This window comes from Patiria miniata, unplaced genomic scaffold, assembly GCF_015706575.1.
Source record: "Patiria miniata isolate m_02_andy unplaced genomic scaffold, ASM1570657v1 HiC_scaffold_20, whole genome shotgun sequence".
Lineage (NCBI taxonomy): Eukaryota > Metazoa > Echinodermata > Asteroidea > Valvatida > Asterinidae > Patiria > Patiria miniata.
In genome coordinates, this window is record NW_024037059.1 from 22195603 (window position 1) to 22214710 (window position 19108).

Here is a 19108-nt window from a genome sequence, read left to right on the forward strand (position 1 = left end):
GTCTCAAACTGGTCAGTTGAGATGTACCTGTCGATGCCGATGATAAATCCGTGTCTGATGTATCCGAATGATCCCGACTCGGACCGGCTAGAGCACAGTTCTCTAAAACGCTTGACACTATGGCATACTCCTGCTTTGCAATGTCTTGTTTGTAGAACGCATATCTTGAAACAAAATCTTCAAAGGGGAATACCATTTAGCATTCCCCAATGATTTTCTGGGCAGTAGAAGCAGGAAAACCTGTTGTGATGTCTCCACCTGCAAGTAAGTGGTGTCCCTCAGAAGCTTCTGGTCCGAGTAATGTGCATCTGTACTCGATGAGTGAATCTTCCAGCATTGACTTGTACTCATCGGACACTATACGTAACTTTGCTTGCAGAGGTGTCACTAGCTATTTCTACATTTATGTGCCACTCTTGATTGGTGACGTTTTTTTGAATTTCCCAGCAATTTCATCATTTCAGCTAGAATAGCATTTGACGGGTCTCACTCCTCTTGCATTGCTTATAGATGTGCCAAAACTACGAAAACTGCAGTTCTTGTTGTGTTGAACCACTTCGTAAATGTGTTGTACTTCAACAACATGGGATAAATACCACTTGAGCAAGGGTGTTGCGATTTGGATCAGGGATTCGAACGTACTGCCTTTAAGACTTCTTCGCGGTGTTGAAAATACTCTTGTCTCTTCAGCGTACAATGTATCTTTTCATGTGCTGCCCAATGTCATCTAGTTGTATATTCACGTTTTGAAAATGGGCTGCAAAAAACATCTACAGGCAGCTTTTTTTAACCCCACATGTTCTTGACACTGTTAAACTTGTGTACAACGCTTATAGCCTTGCTCCGAGCCACCCAAACCAACCACTCTGCAGCCATAGCACCGTATTTCTGTCTCTGGACTGACTTGAAATTATTTTCTGCCTTTCGTCTAATGAATACTCGTTGGCATATCTTGCATCAGTGCCCAAAGATACAACGCATTTGCATCGAATCCCACTACATTTTTACATATTTTCGTCCCATTTCGAATGTACAGTTTGTCTTTTGGTGGTATCTGTTAAAAACAAATACGGATATGGCGCATTTAAAGCCTACGTTCCCTATACAATGTGACCATTTTGTCTTCTGCTTCTAGAAATGGTACAACATGTGAGAAAATCTTCATATTGCCTTCGGAGGGATCTACGAAGTGCTGGCCGTACTGCTGTCCCTGGTACGTCTGCAGGAGACGCCCAGGAACTTCATAGGTGTGAACCACGCGTGTCCGCATCAGCTGGTGGCCGACCTCGTCTGCTCCATGGACTGTCCTTTCTAGCCGCCATTCGTCCCGCGCATGCTCGCACAGGGGTTCCAGCATGTGCGTGGCGGCCTCCCTGGTGGTGGTGTCAAGGTGGAGGGCGCCGGCCATCTCCAGTCGCAGCGAGGTCCCGTCCGGAAGACTCACCCGAGACCCGGCCGGCAGAACCCTCCGCTGGCCATGCCACGGTTGGACCGGAACCTCGGGGGACATGGGGGGTTCCGTCTGCGTTCCGCCCTCCGCCCATGTCGACTGGGGGCGACCAGGGCTTGCTTCCGCTGCCCTGCTGAAGCGAGGACGCCTGCCCCGGGCACGGCTCCAGGGGAACCGCTGGTCGGGACTCCGCTGGGGTGGTGGATGGCAGGGTCGCTCGGCCCGGTCCCGGTCTTCTTAGTGGCGGCGGCGACTGGGCCGTCCTGCCGGACCACACCGTCCGAATGGAGGTGGGTCCGGGGTCCCCTGCCAGGAGAGATGAGGCGGGGACCGGGCCTGTCCCATGTCGTCGTCACTGGCGTGCACCTTCAGCGCATCGGCCTCCGCCATCACCACGGCCAAGCTGTCCCCTTGGCAGAAACGGTGGTGTCTGGCGCGGACATCGGGCCTACAAAACCGGACTCCACACCCTCTCTGGCAGGGGTATGGGCGCTCCGGGTGGAGCGCCACACACGCGGTGTTTACAAATGTAGGTGCCTCCGCAAGTTCCCCCTCCTCCCGAACATCTTGTCACAGTGCGGGCAATGAATCGGGGCCGGGTCCATCCTGCAAGGGGAAGAAAGAGAAGAGCATTTGGTTATTTGTTGGCAATAACGGCTTGGTCGGATTATCTTCTGGCCACCCCGGGTGACTCTCCCAGGAGCCTGAGCCGATGGTGGACTCCAACACAGGTATACTCGTTTCTGCTGGCTCTAGGCTATTTATTCCTCACAGACAAAATACACCGCAAAACACAACTATTCTCTTCAGCAAGGAGGCAACAACAATACTACTGCGCATGCGCCGCCCGGAAGCTTGGGCCTCCCCGGCCGGCCACCAGGGGCTCCACTGCGCGGCTCCACCGTGGAACCGCACTGGTGCCCTCTGGCGGCCGACCGGCACGGACGCCACAATATGTTTATGTAATTCATCCGTTTTGATTCTGGATGAAAGCTTTGTTTTCTTGAGTGCATGTATATAATTCGTGCAGGGATGTAAAGTGTCAGGTCTTAGGGCATTCATGCCAAAGACAACCGTTGAATAGAATCCGTCCAAATTTGAATTTCCCAACTTTTAGCTCTCCCCCATTTTGAGTGTGTCGGATATGCTTGCTTTCCCTGTGACTAATGTAATTTAACCACGTTATTGCCTTTGGGGATTGTTTATCCGTAGTTTGATAGCCATTAGTAGGGAGGACTGCAATTGTATCCGCGGTGAGGAAATTATGACGATATACCAGGTTACAGGCCACAGCTATGGTGATTGTACGTTTGAAGGGGCCGACACCCTGGTCCTTAGGCCCTTGCACAGATGCATGCATAAACAATTCTTGGAACTGTAGGCAGCAGAGCTTTAGAATGTCAACGTCGCTTATGCAATACTTATACAAGTCAAAGGGCTGGCTTAACTCTTTTTGCTCACGGTACCAGGAGTGAAATGCCTCCCGTCTTTCTACAGACATTGAGTCTGGATCATAGTATTTTACATCCGGGATAGGTCCTACATAGTTCGGTTTCGCGTGTGTGTTGTAATGATGAGGAAAGAATCACTTTATCTCCTGTAAGCCAAAAGTAGCAGGTAGATTTGACAGGGCCATTGGCAGAAAATTCATCAATTCTATCACCTTACGCCTGTACTGCAAGACATCAATGGCCATAACCTTAACCCCACTGTACACAACTGAAGGGATGCATGCATTCTCAAACTTCCTTCGCATTATGTGCGGTTGCAATAGAAATTTCTGTTTCGGACGACTGAAATAACCATTCACAGAAGTGACTCTGTGTTTGGTCCCCTTGAAATATCTTACGTGAACTACAGAATGGACATTCGTAATCCGAAGGTGGTGGAGGGGGGGGGGGGGAATATCATGTCGTTTGTCCCCCCCCCCCCCCCCCCCACACACACCCACACTTCTTTGGTCACCGAATAAAAATTGAAGCCAACATAATGATTCTTTAACTCAGAATAACTGATTCAATGACTCCAAACTCTGAAAATAATGTTTAAACGATGATCTGTTGCTCACAAAAATTGGCGAAAGTGGTCAGAATTTTTTTGGTGAAGGTTTCATGTATATCCATTGTACCATTTTGAAGAAAAGTGTTAGCTAAGATCACATGCTAAAAACACAGTGAGGAGTGTTCAAATACCCATGAGTCATGACAATTTCCAGGCCAATCTATATCAAAGTCAATAAATTGATATTGATGATCCACCAGTCCTTGTAAGAGAATGCTGTACCACCCTTTGTGATTGTAGTAGTCTGTATGAAATTCAGATGTACTTGTATTGGGTTGTGCCATCAATTGCCCCACCTCACTGTGAGAACCCCCATTTTGTATCAAATCTCTGGACAATATTTAAACATTCCTCGTCACTTGGCTTTTTGACACAATGTATTAACACCTAACAGATTGCTTTACATGGCTAGCAGACTGGACGCTGATGGCGGCATAATATTCAAAGCCGGAGGAGCTGCACTTGCCGGGTACTGGTACTGGCTGGTTGTCATGGTGTTTGATGCCGCCTGGGAACACATCCTTGTACCGCCAGCCATGCTGAAATGGACAGGCGCATTGGCGAGTGGTTGTAAGACCGGTGCACTCATGCCGCTCGAGAATACCGGCGCCGTAGGGATGAAAATTGTCCCAGGATCCGCAGAGGAAACCGGAGGCACTAGAAAGCACTCGTTCAGGCTGGCTGGTGGCACTCCTTCGGACAGGGGAAAAACATTGGTGCGGGATTGGCGTCCTGGTGTTGCTGCTTTGGCCCCCCCCCCCCCCTACGACCTATACCGGTAGGTCGTGACCCATTCATCTTTTGCTGACACCCTGCCTTGTTAAGTTCTCAAGAAGCTCCTCATCTGTGATGGTTTGGTCCTGAAGATACAGCCGCATGTCCGTCCGCACCCCTTTGCTGCGGAACCCTGTCTGCAGTGAGTGAAGGAACATGACCCTTACCTGTTCTGTCTTATACTTTGGGCCCGCAGTCAGTTCCTTGGAAACAAACCGGACTTTCTGCTGCAAGTCCATAGGTCTGGTGAGGAGTTCCTGGGGGCTCTCCTTAACTTCTTGTCGGGCTCTCGAAAGTTGGTAGTACAGGTCAGTAGCGTCGCTCTCTCTATAATGAGATCTTAAGACACGACGGAGGTCCAGGAGACTGAGGGTTGGCTTGCCCTCCTGGTAGCTCTGCAGGAGTAAGGCGGGATCAATGGCACGGATAACTGCTTCTACCACCTCCCTCTCTTTGTAGCCCGTGGCCAGTCCTGCTTCAATCTGCCGGTGCATGAGAGACAGAAATGTGATTTTATCTTACTGTCCCGCATCCCCGATCTGGCCAGAGATCTTGAATTCCCAGCGGAAGACTGGTCCAGTTGTCACATCTGCAGTGTGCATGGAACCACTTGGCTGACTAGAGGCTGGTGTTTCCGCTGGCTGACTGGTTCCAGACGACTCAGAGGAAGGGGTCATCTTCACAACCTGCAGCATTTTCTCTATTACTGACAGGCCCTCATCTTCTTGACCTTCCACCTCATCGCTGCTCAGGTATCTCCGCACTTGCCGACGGAGGGCTGGGATCGTCTTTTCACCACCCTCGATGCCGACCTCCACACACACCTTGAGCAGAGACTCTCAGCAAAAGTTATGCACACATGAGTATGTTGCATAAAACTGGAAGATGGTCTTTATTCATTAGCTGCTCATCAAGGAATGCTTGAGACACAGCCAAGGCGAACAAAGGGGGTGAAGTTACATTTCCTACTGGGTGCCTTAGCCAACTTTATATTTTCCTGGACAAGCTGGAGATGGATGATTTTGTTGTGATTCAGCTCCTGGGCAGTGTACGAGCCATATTTGGCAGAATACCCAGGGCTGTCTGCCCGGCCATCTCCACCAATGATTAATGGCTTGCCGGTCTCATTCAGCATTCTGTGCAGATCATGCACATGCTCAGTCCAGGTCCTCTCCACAGCAGGCAGGAGGTACTTCTGTGGATGGATAAAGAAGGACCTGACTGAGTGTATTACTACACCCTGCTGTTCAGCAGGCGCAGTGCCTCATTGGGACCCTGTCCACCAAACAAAATGGCAGCGGACAGTAGTAGGTTGCCAGCTGGTGTGGCCGCAAGAAATGGCTGTGAACTCCATTCGCTCTGCCTGTTGCATCTCAGACAATCCTGTGTCACTTTCAGATTAGAGCCAAAGAGACGCTTCTGCAGCTCTACCCTTGATGACCTGCACTTCCTGCAGCAGTCGAACAGAATCAACAGTGCATCTTATAAGACGATTTTGGCTGAAAGTGGGGACTGACATCGTCCTCTTTGACATACACCGTTCTTGGGCTTTGTCCTCTTGTGGTAAATCAAAGAGAAAACATTAATGAAAGTTATAAGGCATATATGTGACCGGCTCTGCCAAAAGGTGTATTATGTCACATTTGTTTAAAATTTGAGTTATATATATAATCCAATTGCTCACATCCTAAGCTTTCATTTGATATATAATTCATCCCAGTGGCATTTTGCATTGTGGAGTTATTTGTGAATTAGCATATTCATATAATTTCATTTCATCACACGTGCTTTTTGAGATAATGCCCTTTACACATAACGAACAGAAACATTAAACTTAAATTAGACACTCTCTTGGTTTTCCTTAGCAACAAAGGCTTTCTGGTCAAGCAATTGGCCTCAATTTTTTAGGAGTTTGTGATAAGCCATTGTTGAACACAAATCCATGATTTATGAAATTTTCTTATTTCTTATTCATAACTTTTTTCCTCATTTGCATAATGTTAAAAAATAAAGATTTTTGGTCATTTTCAGAGTATGCTAAAAAAAGGCAAAGTTTGATTAAGGTGAGAAGATGCATAGCTCAAGATGAAGTTGCATTGATACTTTGATTGTTTGAACATGGATATACACTTGAACATGTTCTCATTCAAATGAACCATTTTTGGGGTTAAAATGGTACTTTTTTGTTACTTTTTAGACATTTTCTTTAATTCCGCCAATTTCCTCACGAGTTCAACTAGCTAGTTTCATATAAAAGTCTGAATCATGTTAATTAGCGGCAGTATTATCAAATGGACTCATAAGAAAGTTAATTGCTGTAATTTAGGCACATAGACCCTAATTTGCATAAATGTGCACAATATGAATATTGTGTATTCCAATTGGAATGTGAAAGATATTATGATGTGACACAAGGCATAGGCTTTTATGCCTAATATTATGTTCAAAGAATGTTCCAATGAAAATTATGCCAGCCATTTCTGCCCCTCCCCCCCCCCCACACACACACTTTTTTTTGGCCTAAAATAAAATAACATCACACATGACAGACTCCTTTTTCTTGTAAACAATTATTTTGCAGTTTTATTCTTCACTTTTGCAGCATTATAAGAAAAGCTCACCATGGGTCTGAGCCTTAACCTTTCATATTCAAGGCAGCCTTTCGTCAGCAGAGTATACAATTTCGAAATTTTCTTTTACTGAACAGCGATTTTTGACAGTTAACAGGTTGTTTAATGCAGTTCTGTTTTGCATAAACAAACTCATTATTGTTTAAGCTCACTTTACTGATGGGTTTTGTTTGAAGTACATGGATTTTATTTGGTTTGCTCAGGCATTTTTGGTTAATTTACTTTGCTAGTTGATGATGTTTAAAAGGGACTTTGGATAACGAAACCCTATCAGACTTGTCTGTAAAAATTCTAAGTGTTTTCGCAATAAATGCTTAAATATTGACATTTTAGGACATATTCACGCTTTCTGATGGCTGATAGGTCACTACAGGGAAATGTTAGTGCTGGCCATGTATGGAATTCTTTCCTAACCAATTATCATCATGGCTTTGGCACTGTCGGTAATGGGCACACAATGTCCTTGGTTGCGTCGCTGCAGAAGTCTCGTAGTTTCTCGTAGAGATACCATTGGCGTGCAGCATCCATCCCAGGAGGAAGGTCAGCAGCTGGATGCGTTCCAACAGTCTTCAGCAGCGTGTAGCCTACCTCGGGTCATCAAGGTGCTTTCGAGCATACGTAGTGCCCGGTTCATCAGATGTGAAGCTAGATTTGGTCAAAGAAAACAAAAATCATAAGTCATGCATGTCTGTTGAATTATCAATACAAGTTAACCTTAAAGTCAAGTTGGTTTGTCCATCATTTCAGTTGGGTAAGGTCAGTTGGGTTTCATATTTGCAACTTTTGGGTTGTGCTGTGTCATTATTCTTTGCTATTTAAAAAAAAAAAAAAAAATTATACAAACTGAAATGAACCAAAAAAAGACGAAATTCAAGGGGAGAAAGTTTACGTGATCCAGGTCAGTTGAGGTTTTCCTTAAATTCTTTGTCAAGTCAGGTCAAATCAAGAGGGATTTCGATTGGTTTGTTTCCGTTCAAATTCTGATCAATGAAATAATGTTTCCAATCAGTTTGACATGGTCAACCCAATAGAAGGTAATGCTTACCGGAAGTGTTGCAAGCTCTTGATTCCCCGGAGAGGTTTGAAGAATGGGGTCAGGAACACTTGCCAATCAAACTGGTGGACAAAAGTGTTGCCAGCCTCATCACCGACCAGCTGACGGATGTTCAGCCCTGTCTGTGTACTGTTTGAGACAACTGCAGCAATATCATTCAGGCAGGAGACTGCTGTTCGGCGGAAGCGTTGTTTGAAAGGCCAAAACACCAGTCTGGTGCAAACTGTGTGTGTCCTACTGTGGTGACCTGCCCTACTATCATTCTAGGGTTGGGGTTCGTCCATGTACTAAAACATAGATGACGCTGGAATCTGACACCAATCAATCAAAGGAAGCTGTAATTATAAGGTGGATCTATATAATCTTGGCATAATGAATACTCACTTCCTGAAACTTAAATTCCCCAAAATTGTACAATTTCGTCCCATTAGGATGCCCGGTTTTAATTCACTCCCGAGTTCCTGACATACATGTACATTGTAGGCCTCTTCGCATGCACACATGTCCGGATTTCTCATCGCCCAGTTTACGCGAAAGTATTGCTCATTGAGGGAAAGTCCCTCCGCACGCAATAGCGCGCGGCGTCATAGAGAAAACCCTCTCACGACAAATACACCATACACAATGGCGGTGTCCTATTATATCGGGACTCCCACACTACCACCATGTGAAGCTCGATGGAATGGTGCAGGCCACAGATACATCGCCAGAGTAGATACCAAAGAACAAAGCGGTTCTTGTTCTGCCCACTGCAGTTGTCACAGTGCAGTTGTGCAGTGTGCTCGCCCAAACCGTATGCTTCAAAAAAGTGGTGGAGGTAGCTTATTACCGAATTGCTGCCCTTCGAGATAAGCAGAGCCTCATCAACAAGATAGTTAATCTGCTGCCTCACTCCCTCGCAGTGAACTCCAAAAATACCAAGCTTTCTTGGAGTGAGAAAGTAGATAGGCCCTGGCTGCAAAGGGTCAGCAGGATAGTGCACCTGCTGTGCATAGTCGAACGAGTAGTGCATTGAGTGCACTTGTCCACCGCAGGCCTCGTTCCTCCCTAGATGAAACACTCCCTGCACCTGGGATGATTCTTTTGCGTGTTGTACCAGGTCTCTGTAGAAATTTCATTCCCGGTTGACCTGCTCAAGATGGGCCTGTTGTAGCTGGCAGCGAGCCGCCTTTTCATTATCAGGAAGATTCGCTGACCGGTAGAGGAGGCAATTGTTTTTCTGGCACTGCCAGCATACATCTGTCATTGGTCTGTGGCAGATGATGAAAGGGCAGACCGCATTCAACACCTTCCAGAATGTGGAAATAGCCACAACTCTGTAACCTGTGCAAGGAAAACAAGATGCAAACTATAAAAAAAAATAAAGACGAAGGAATGGGGGGGGGGGGAGGTTGGTCCTTAAAACCCGATATCAAAAAGTTACTGTCAACTGTAATCCATTTTTAAAACAATTTCAAATGCGTTTATAAAAGAGCTTATGCTTTGCTGCCGTCTCCATGGTGTCTCCGAGGCTATTTTTGTTATTTTAATTTTGTTACAATGAGCGCACAAAAGATTTACTCGAGCCTATCTTAGTGACACAAAACACTTATCCTCGTATCTCGTAATTTACCTGATTCTTCAGTGGCAAGTTTGTATCTGCGCCACACATTAGCCTTGGTCTCACTGGATGGAAGTAGCTGCAGATCGTCCCTCTTGAACCCGGGAATGCGACCAGGCAGGAAAACAGCATGGGTCTCTGCATAGTTCGCAATGAAATTCTGGATACGCATCCTATCGTTGAAGTTTAGATGATTGGCAAATGATTTGCCGCTGCTGGCATGGACCCTTGGAAGACATCCCCTTTCCCTGTAAAATACCAAAAGCATGTTCCCGGTCGTTGGGTCCCCCGCGGAACCTTATTAAAATACCAAAAGCATTTTCCCGGTCGTTGGGTCCCCCGCGGAACATTATTAAAAAACCAAAAGCATGTTCCCGGTCGTTGTGTCCCCCGCGGAACCTTATTAAAATACCAAAAGCATGTTCCCGGTCGTTGTGTCCCCCGTGGAACATATTCACCAAATAAAAACCATCATACCATAGCAAATATTGTTCCCGGTCGTGCTGTCCCCCGCGGAACAATTATATAACACAGATCATGTTCCCGGTCATCGTGTTTCCCGCGGAACATAGTCACAAAATAGCATAGAATGTTCCTGGTCGTCGTGTCCCCCGCGGAACAACTAATGCAAATTACAAAATGATTAGAATAATTAAAAGGTCACCTACGGGTGTTCAGTACAATTTTTCCGTCTCAATTCCTCTGGTCATAAATTTCGGAGAAAGAAAATACAATGGGTAAAATTATTATGAGTTTAACCAAGAGTAGGCCTACCCAGCATTAGTGTAAAAGATTCAAAATGACCAAAAACTTATAGCATTGTATCAATGACTTGATTAAAAAGAAACATCGCCTGAGGCCTATGTTGGTGACCAGAATAAAATTCCGCCAAATGGTCAAGCATGTCCGCCGCCACATAGGCCTAGTGAAGAGGTTTTGCATAGGGAATGAGTGGAAGCTGTAGATCTTAAATTCGTAAAATAATTCGGACTGCCACCAATTGATTTGGGGGTGTGGGATTACACCTCCTGGTGCACTAAGAAAAAGGCTAGCAACCATGCGGTTGATAGCCCCCCGGGCACGCTCTACCTTATTTTGCTAAATGAATGCTAAATTGCTTAAACAATGGCAAGTTTTTAAGAAAGCAATTCCTCTAATGCTGTTTTCAATGGACAATATTGGAAATCCACTCGTTTTCAAAAATACAGTTGGTTTACAAGAATGTAAAATGGAGTGGACTAAACAATGGCAAGTTCTTAAGACAGTGATTCCTCTAGAATGCTGTTTCTGATTGACAGTTAAAAAGAGTCCACCCGTTTACAAAAATACAGTTGGCTTAAATAAATGCAAAGCATATGGCAAGTTTTCAAGAGAGCAATTCCTGTAGAATGTTGTTAAACAATTGGAATTCACACAGCGACAACAAAAGTAATGGTGGCTTAAATGAATGTATTAAAATAGACCTGTAAATAGACCTCAAACATAATGACGTCATCTTTTGTCTACATGTGCGCTTTCCAGGCTATGCGAGTTTCTTGGATCTCGTCCCCATTTTACTCCCATAAGCTCTCATAGGAAACGAAGCGTGACATCATTATGTTATAGGTCTATTGGTTACCATAGCACACATTGAGTCTGATCAACAATAGGAATTAACACAACATTTGAAGAATACAATTGGCTTAAGTAAATACAAAATGGCTTAAACAATGGCAAGTTCTCAAGATGGTTAATCAGCTATAACCATGGCAGGATTTCATGCTGGTGATTCCTCTAAAATTTTAAGAAGAATATTTCGGTATTTTAATTTGAGAATACATGTACTGGTTAATATGCGATGCAGCTGTCTGAACATTTGGGAGTATACATTGGTGGAATCTCTGCTTTACCATGGCAACATATTTTTATGGCAACAACAACATTAAAACGAGAACCCTTTTATTCACACCGGTCTATTTCATTAAAGCATAAGGACGGTCCAGTGTACATCTTTAAGGCATTATTTGGCAAAGTTGTTTAAATATAGTTTTACTTTGGCAGTAGGAAAAGTTGCTGTAGAGTTAGTAATCAGCTGCAAATGTGTTCAGTCTTGTCTTACGATAGCTACAGTTGCAACACCCAAGAGCTAACCGCTTCTGTAATATTTTAGCACCAAATACTAAATATTAAATGAACAAACAAAATATAAAATACATTTCTAGAAATACAATAGGTTACAAATATAAAATATGAAGGCAAGGTAAATGTGAATGTATGTAATGTGATCAAAATGCAGCCACACAGAAAACTGGAATGTCTCTGCATAGAAAATGTAGTAGTGCTTGAATCAATAATGCAACAATGAGTCAAGATGTAAAATCTACTTTAAAACATATAAAAAGCTGCTCAATTTGTTTGGCTTCCTGATTGAAATGTAATCTCTGGCAATTGTACTACTGTAACCCGTTTTGTGGTTGTCCAATACATGTATAAAATTGTTATTTAAAAAGTTCCTATAATAAATACCTTAAATTCATAGTAATAGTCATAGTAATTCTGCACCCCTCCCCCCAAAAAATTCAATTAATTTTTCTGGGTTTTGTATGTTGCACAACACAAACAAGTCTGCCTACTTAAAACATTAATGTAAGTTCTGTAGATATAGATCTTCAAAATATGCACTTTTCAATAGGACGTCACATGTCATGTGATGACGTCATTGTGACGTCAATGCAATTTTCATGTATAACACATCCTGGTCTAGGTACATACCTACTTCCAACCCAATAGGACCTATAGTTCTGTAGAAATGGGCCTTCAAAATATGCACTTATATTGTGATGTCACGTGACACCCGATGACGTCATGATGATGTCATTGTTCGGCGCCCATCTCTGGATGGTGGTCTAAGTGAATGCCAGGTTTATAAAGGCAATCAGATTAATTTCAGTGCCCAAAGTGCCAGGAGCATAAAACATGTACAAATGCAATTGGCAAAAATGACTGAAAAAGAAACCAAAAATATCTTAAGAAAACAATGCGTGCGTGATATACATCCGCAAGTCACCATAAATGACGCAGGTAACGCTTGCAACACGGGTGCGTTGTCCAATGCAAATTGAATGCGAGTGCGTCAAATTATATCCTCGTCATTTTAGGGGGTCTGATGATACCGGACCACGCACGCATTTAATTTGTTACTGTGCACGTACATACACATGGTATCCACCATCAATACCCCAAACGTGATGATTCAATTCGAGGATTAATTTGCTGGATTCAACTCAAGCATTAAAGAGATAAACCAGGGTAAATTGAAGCCAATTAATGCAATGAAGCTGATGGCTCCACCAAGGACCAGTTCTATACCAGCTTGCAGCTGTAACAGGAGGCTAGACCCCTCTTGAAAAGCTAGTCATTCTTGGTGACAAAATTGCCTTACCAAGATGCTCAAGGAGTGGATTTCAAACCACACATTTTCATTGTGCTCTATTTGTTGGCAACATTGTGGGGAAAACTAGCTCCTACCCAAAAAAACAAACAATACAACAGACAAAAACTGTGTCTCCTGCACTAGCAAGAAGCTTGGCCCTGATGTACTGATGACAGATCCAGTAGCATTACCTCAGCCTGCAGTCTGTTCTTTTTCTCTTGGTACTGGATGACTGCCATGAAGACCTGAAATATGAGAACACGTATTGTGTTTATTGCTTCTCTATGAAATACCTTCTTAATGAAATATCTTTAGGAATTACCCTCAAAAGTTGTCAAGCATGTTCACTGGATGACACATGAAAAAAAGTGTGCAAAACTGGTCAACAGCCTTGGAATTGACCTATCACCTTTTGTGAGCTAGCCACGCCCCTTAGACAACTCTATGGATTTTTTGCACACTAAGTTTTGTTTGTCTTGGATTTTGCGCGTTCAACGCCCGTTTGTATATCATGTAATTGGCCAATATTTTGCAAGCTGCGTTGATGCCATTCTAATGCGATTCTACTAGGACATGACAATTAACCTTTAAGCCCATTTCAATGAATAACAAAATATTATTTACAATCAATGCATGACATTCTTGCAAACTAGTAATGCATCACACATGCAACACTGATACTGACATTGCACACTGTTTACAGTATAATTATTAAGGGAATCAAAGTGTGTTTGGGAGGTATTATAACACTCTGTTTAAGACCGGTTTGAGTCTGGATGGGCGATAATTACCCGAGGCGAAGCGTTAAAAGGCACCGGATTTCATACCAGTCCAAATTTCATGTGACACTGGAAAAGCGTTTAAGACCAGCTAGCCATGTCTTTATCATCCGTTTAAGACCGGCCACGTGATGGGCTCTAGACCAATAGGAATGCGTAAACTGTCTTACGTATTTATGAATGGATTTTAAACATCAAAATGTGAATTTCTGTTAGCTGGCTGTTAGCTGATGCAGCTGTATGTTGCTACCTCATCCTTTGCTGTGTGACTGTTACTAATGTTGTCTTTATAACCTACCAAATCTGGTGGGAAGAGCAAACTTGGGCTGTGTCTGGATAGCATCAGTTGGTGCTGGTTGATGCCTGCATGATCCTGAAGACACATTCGCCATGACTTCCGCTGTCCACGTCTCAACTGCTCTATAACAGTCTAGAAAATGAATGAATCAGTTACCCTGTTATTTCCAAATAAAAACTCCAAAATCATAGGCAACTACTGCATTTCTTGAAAGAACAATTATGCCACCAAAGACCTGCGAGCTCAGCTGTGACACCTTTGCCCTTAACTGAACTTGGGACATGACCAGACTAATACCTGTACAAAAAAATCCCATCTGTCTGTGGGCATGACCCATCTTACCATCTACTAAATTTACAATGTTGTGGTATTTTAAGTGCTTCCCAAAAGCTGTGATTAATACCTGAAAATACTTAGGACTACAAATATCAGCTACGGGTACATGTATTGTCCATTGGGGTCATTCCAAGTGGAAATTGGCAAGCATAACTATATACACATATAGTTTACATATAACTGTACAAATCTCTGGACAATATTTAAACATTCCTCATCACTTGGCTTTTTGATACAATGTATTAACACCTAACAAATTGCTTTACATGGCTGGCAGACTTGACGCTGATGGCGGCATAATATTCAAAGCCTGAGGAGCTGCACTTGCCGGGTACTGGTACTGGCTGGTTGTCATGGTGTTTGATGCCGCCTGGGAACTCATCCTCGTACCGCCAGCCATGCTGAAATGGGCAGGCGCATTGGCGAGTGGTTGTAAGACCGGTGCACTCATGCTGCTCGAGAATACCGGCGCCGTAGGGATGAAAATTGTCCCAGGATCCGCAGAAGAAACCGGAGGCACTAGAAAGCACTCGTTCAGGCTGGTTGTTCGGTCAGGGGGAAAACATTGGTGCGGGATCGGTGTCCTGGTGCTGCTGCCTTGGCCCCCCGGCAACACGCCGCCTGCCCCACGGTAGCTTCTGCCCTCTTGTTGGTCTGCTTACTGGCAGCAGAGCGTACGGTGGTCTCCTTAAAGCGAGCCGGCCGTCGGCGAGTGCGGTGCAGATCTGCGCGATTCATATCTTCAGACAATACATGGGTTGTTGATTAAATCCAAAGAAATCGTTGAACCCACGGTTGGGCGATTAATTCCAAAGAAAGAATATTTCAATTCCGATGAAGAAAAACTCAAATTAACCAAACAACAGATTGCAAACTCCAAATAACCAAACAACAGATTGTTTTTGACGGAATACAAAAATTTTGCAAGGAAACTTCCTCTGAGTACTGTCTTGGTGACTGGCTGTGACCAAGTGACCATGTGCTTGCCTCAAGCATGCTTAAGTGACCAGAGGCCCCACGTACCAAGATTGGCTATAAAATAGATTTATGATGATGATGATGTGATGGCATTCCTGTGCCCCCTGGATGCCTGGTCAGCCCCCCCCCCCCCCCCCAATAACCAGACATGCTGTCTCTGATGATGTCTATGAAGATATACTGGAGCGCCTGTTTTGCTTTTCTTTTTTGTTTACTTTGCTTCAACTCTCCCCTAGCATCTTCTTCTGCCAGCGCATCAGCATCAGCGTCTATGGAGTTAATGTAAAAAATATTGTCATTAACTGCGTTTATTTCAAATGGCTGCGCACCCAACTCCTTTACAACCTAGATCTAACACTTGTGTTCAAACAACACCATTTCCATACAACTAGGGCAGTATTTTTTTGTACAGGAGTGTTTACTGCGCCTTGCATTGATGGCTGCACTGTAATACGTATGTAGTGGTCAGATGCCCCACACCTGAAGCAGTGTTGGCACTGATCGCCAACACCTTGGGCCTGACATCCCTGGCAACCCCACTTCCCTGGTGGGCCCTTGGGACGGCTTTCTCCTTGCTCAGCTCATGGTTGCCACCTGTCCAAATAGCTGTGACCAGGACAGCAACCTGTAGTTTCAGCTCTTTCACGTCTTCTACTAGGGTGTTGGGCTTGGGGGTTTTGGTTGGTTCAGGGTCGATTGGGTCGCGAGAAACGCTGTTTACTGCTACTCGTGACCCATTCATCTTTTGCTGACACTCTGCCTTGTTAAGCTTCTCAAGTAGCTCCTCATCTGTGATGGTTTGGTCCTGGAGATACAGCCGCATGTACGTCCGCACCCCTTTGCTGCGGAACCCTGTCTGCAGTGAGTGAAGGAACATGGCCCTCACCTGTTCTGTCTTATACTTTGGGCCCGCAGTCAGTTCCTTGGAAACAAACCGGACTTTCTGCTGCAAGTCCATAGGTCTGATGAGGAATTCCTGGGGGCTCTCCTTAACTTCTTGTCGGGCTCTCGAAAGCTCTGGTAGTACAGGTCAGTAGCATCGCTCTCTCTATAATGAGATCTTAAGACACGACGGATGTCCAGGAGACTGAGGGTTGGCTTGCCCTCCAGTTAGCTCTGCAAGTTTGAGGTGGAATTATTGCTTGTACCACCTCCCTCTCTTTGTAGCCCTTAGCCAGTTCTGCTTCAATCTGTTGCATGAGAGACAGAAATGCGATTTTATCTTTCTGTCCCGCATCTCTGATCTGACCAGAGATCTTGAATTCCCGGCGGAAGACTGGTCCAGTTGTCGCATCTACAGGGGGCATGGAAACACTTGGCTGACTAGAGGCTGGTGTTTCCACTGGCTGACTGGTTCCAGACGAATCAGGGGAGGGGTCGTCTTCAGCACCTGCAGCATTTTCTCTATTACTGACAGGCCCTCATCTTCTTGACCTTCCACCTCATCACTGCTCAGGTATCTCTGCTCAGGCATCTCCGCACGAAGGGCTGGGATCGTCTTTTCATCTCCCTCGATGCCAACCTCCGCACACACCTTGAGCAGAGACTCTCTGGTCGCAGACTGTAGCTGGGAATGCACCTCACCGTGAAGATCGTCAAGTGAAGCCATCTCAACAGGAAAGTGACAACTGGTTACAGGGGATCGTCTCGGCTGTTATCAGGGATGTAAACCTTGTCACATGCTCTGGTCGCAGAACAGGTGCATGTCATCTAGCGGGTCAGGTTGACATGACTACCAGACGCACCTGTCCTGGCAAGATCGCCAAATGTAGGCCAACCCCCAAGGGGTTGGTTGAAAATCTTGAAAAATGAGCAAAAGTTATGTGCACATGAGTATGTTGCATAAAACTGGAAGATGGTCTTTATTCATTAGCTGCTCATCAAGGAATGCTTGAAACACAGCCAAGGCAAACAAAGGGGGTGAAGTTGCATTTCCTACTGGGTGCCTTAGCCAATCAGAAGGAAGTGACCATGGCAACTGGGTCACTGCCCAGCTGACCAGCTGTACATGCTAATAGTGAGCATGTAGGACTAGCCACATGTGCATGGGGAAAGCACATGAGGCGAGCACAAGGGGAAAGACTATTTTTTTTAGGGGGGGTAATTTCCTTCTGCTCTCTGGGAGGGGCACTACACTTATACCTGTAAAAGGACTGGCATACCGTCTTTTTTCCAGTCACCCTTTCCTTATGCTTATTGAAACACTCAACACTCTTGAAATTATGGTTACAATCACTACAGTGCAGTGAGTTATAATCCCAGTGAGTTTGCATCCCAGAGAATAGGACAATTTACACAAAATATTACACACGTGATTGACTCGCCCTGGCCCCGTTATAACCCTTCTGGCACTCATGGCAGAAATTGCTCCGGTTCAGAAAACCAGGCATTGATTGGATGATATCATAATGCCCCCATGCCAAATGGAGGTATATAGTCCGCGGTTTGTCCGGACCTTGGAAGATACACACATAACACTGTTCCCTGAAAGCGCTATTACACGATAATTGTGGTGTTTGGAGGCTGGTCGGTAGTACTGGGGGGTTTGGGGATAGCAATGCACAGCTTGGTCTTCACTGGAGGAGGTTTTGGAGCAGCTGTACATGGTGGGCCAAGAGTCGTTGTAGCGGGTTGGGTTGACTGTGGTGGATGAGCGTTTTTCTTTTCTTTTTTCCTGGGATGAGGTGTTCGGATCAGTTGTTTCAGCTCACGTGGAATACGGGGTTGAGGGTTACCGGAAGGGTCTCGAGGTTTTGACCGTTTCTCTAATTGGTCCTGGATAAGTTGGCTGAAGTGCTCATTTCCTCCCCAGTTTAGATGTAAACCATCCTTGGCAAGATGCAATTCAGGGAACTCTTCACTGAAGTCCAAAAATTTGCAGTTTGAAAACCGCTGACAAATACTGGCAAGTTTAATGTTGTGTATAACAGGAGATGGATTAAGTTGATTGTTATCAGACTGTGGTAAAATTCTAGTAACGAGGATCTCAGACATGGGAAAGTTCTCCCTCACAGTGGCGAATGTAAAAGTGACCGATTCTCCTGAAAAAAGTTTGCAGAGTAGGGCTGGATCGCAATCGTCAGCTTTAGTGAGTCTGTTGACGGATACCTCTGGGCAGACAATAAAGCCAATTTGGTTGTCGATGAGTTTTCTTCCCAGACCTGCGGGAGTACATTTGTTGAGCATTGGATTTGGCAAATCCTTCTGACTGAAGAGTTCCAGCAGAGGGCTTGTGGCGATGGATCTGATAGCTTGGGTTTTCCCAGTTGATGGAGGTCCGACGAATATGGTGAAAAAAATTTTCTGGAGTATGTGAATGATTGGACGACAAAAGAACCTCCTCATGTTTAAATTCTTCGAAACTGTTATCAGGTTTTTCTTTTGAGCTGCATTCTTTTTCTGCTTTTTCCTGACTCCAAACAGTAGGCATATCGTTTGTGCTAGTTGTCTCAGCTTTTTCACTTCACGTTATTTTGCAATGTTCATCTTTAAGTGATGGGTCTGAAGTGTCGGAAAACGATTTTCTTGTTCGTGTTTTGAAATGCCTTTATCTGTTTCTTCTGAAATATTTGTCGTGTTTTCGATATTCCACTGTGTCACAATATTTTGTTTTTGGTTCAGTATCAACAGATGAAGATTGAGTTTCATCAGCGCTACCATTCTGAGCCTTACTGTTCATTTGTCCCCTCAGTGCTCGAGTGCTTGTTTTGCATATGGTTGACAATGGAACGCCACT

At 44.7% G+C, this 19108-nt stretch overlaps 1 protein-coding gene across 1 annotated transcript; it reads right to left on the reverse strand.

Annotated features, from left to right (window-relative positions):
- Positions 1–8981: 8981 nt before the first annotated feature.
- Positions 8982–10794, reverse strand: LOC119728211. The gene is made up of 2 exons (XM_038200352.1): positions 9582–10794; positions 8982–9292 (listed from the first exon to the last, which is right to left on the reverse strand). Exons 1-2 carry the CDS (start codon positions 9835–9837, stop codon positions 9084–9086), a joined length of 465 nt encoding a protein of 154 aa, XP_038056280.1. The 5' UTR covers positions 9838–10794; the 3' UTR covers positions 8982–9083.
- Between the last annotated feature and the right edge of the window lie 8314 nt (positions 10795–19108).

Coding starts and splice junctions, on each gene's coding strand:
- LOC119728211 (XM_038200352.1), bottom strand. CDS start 9,837: ATGCTTTTGGTATTTTACAGGGAAAGGGGATGTCTTCCAAGGGTCCAT. Junction 9,293..9,581: donor ACTTGCCACTGAAGAATCAG/GTAAATTACGAG, acceptor TTCCTTGCACAG/GTTACAGAGTTGTGGCTATT.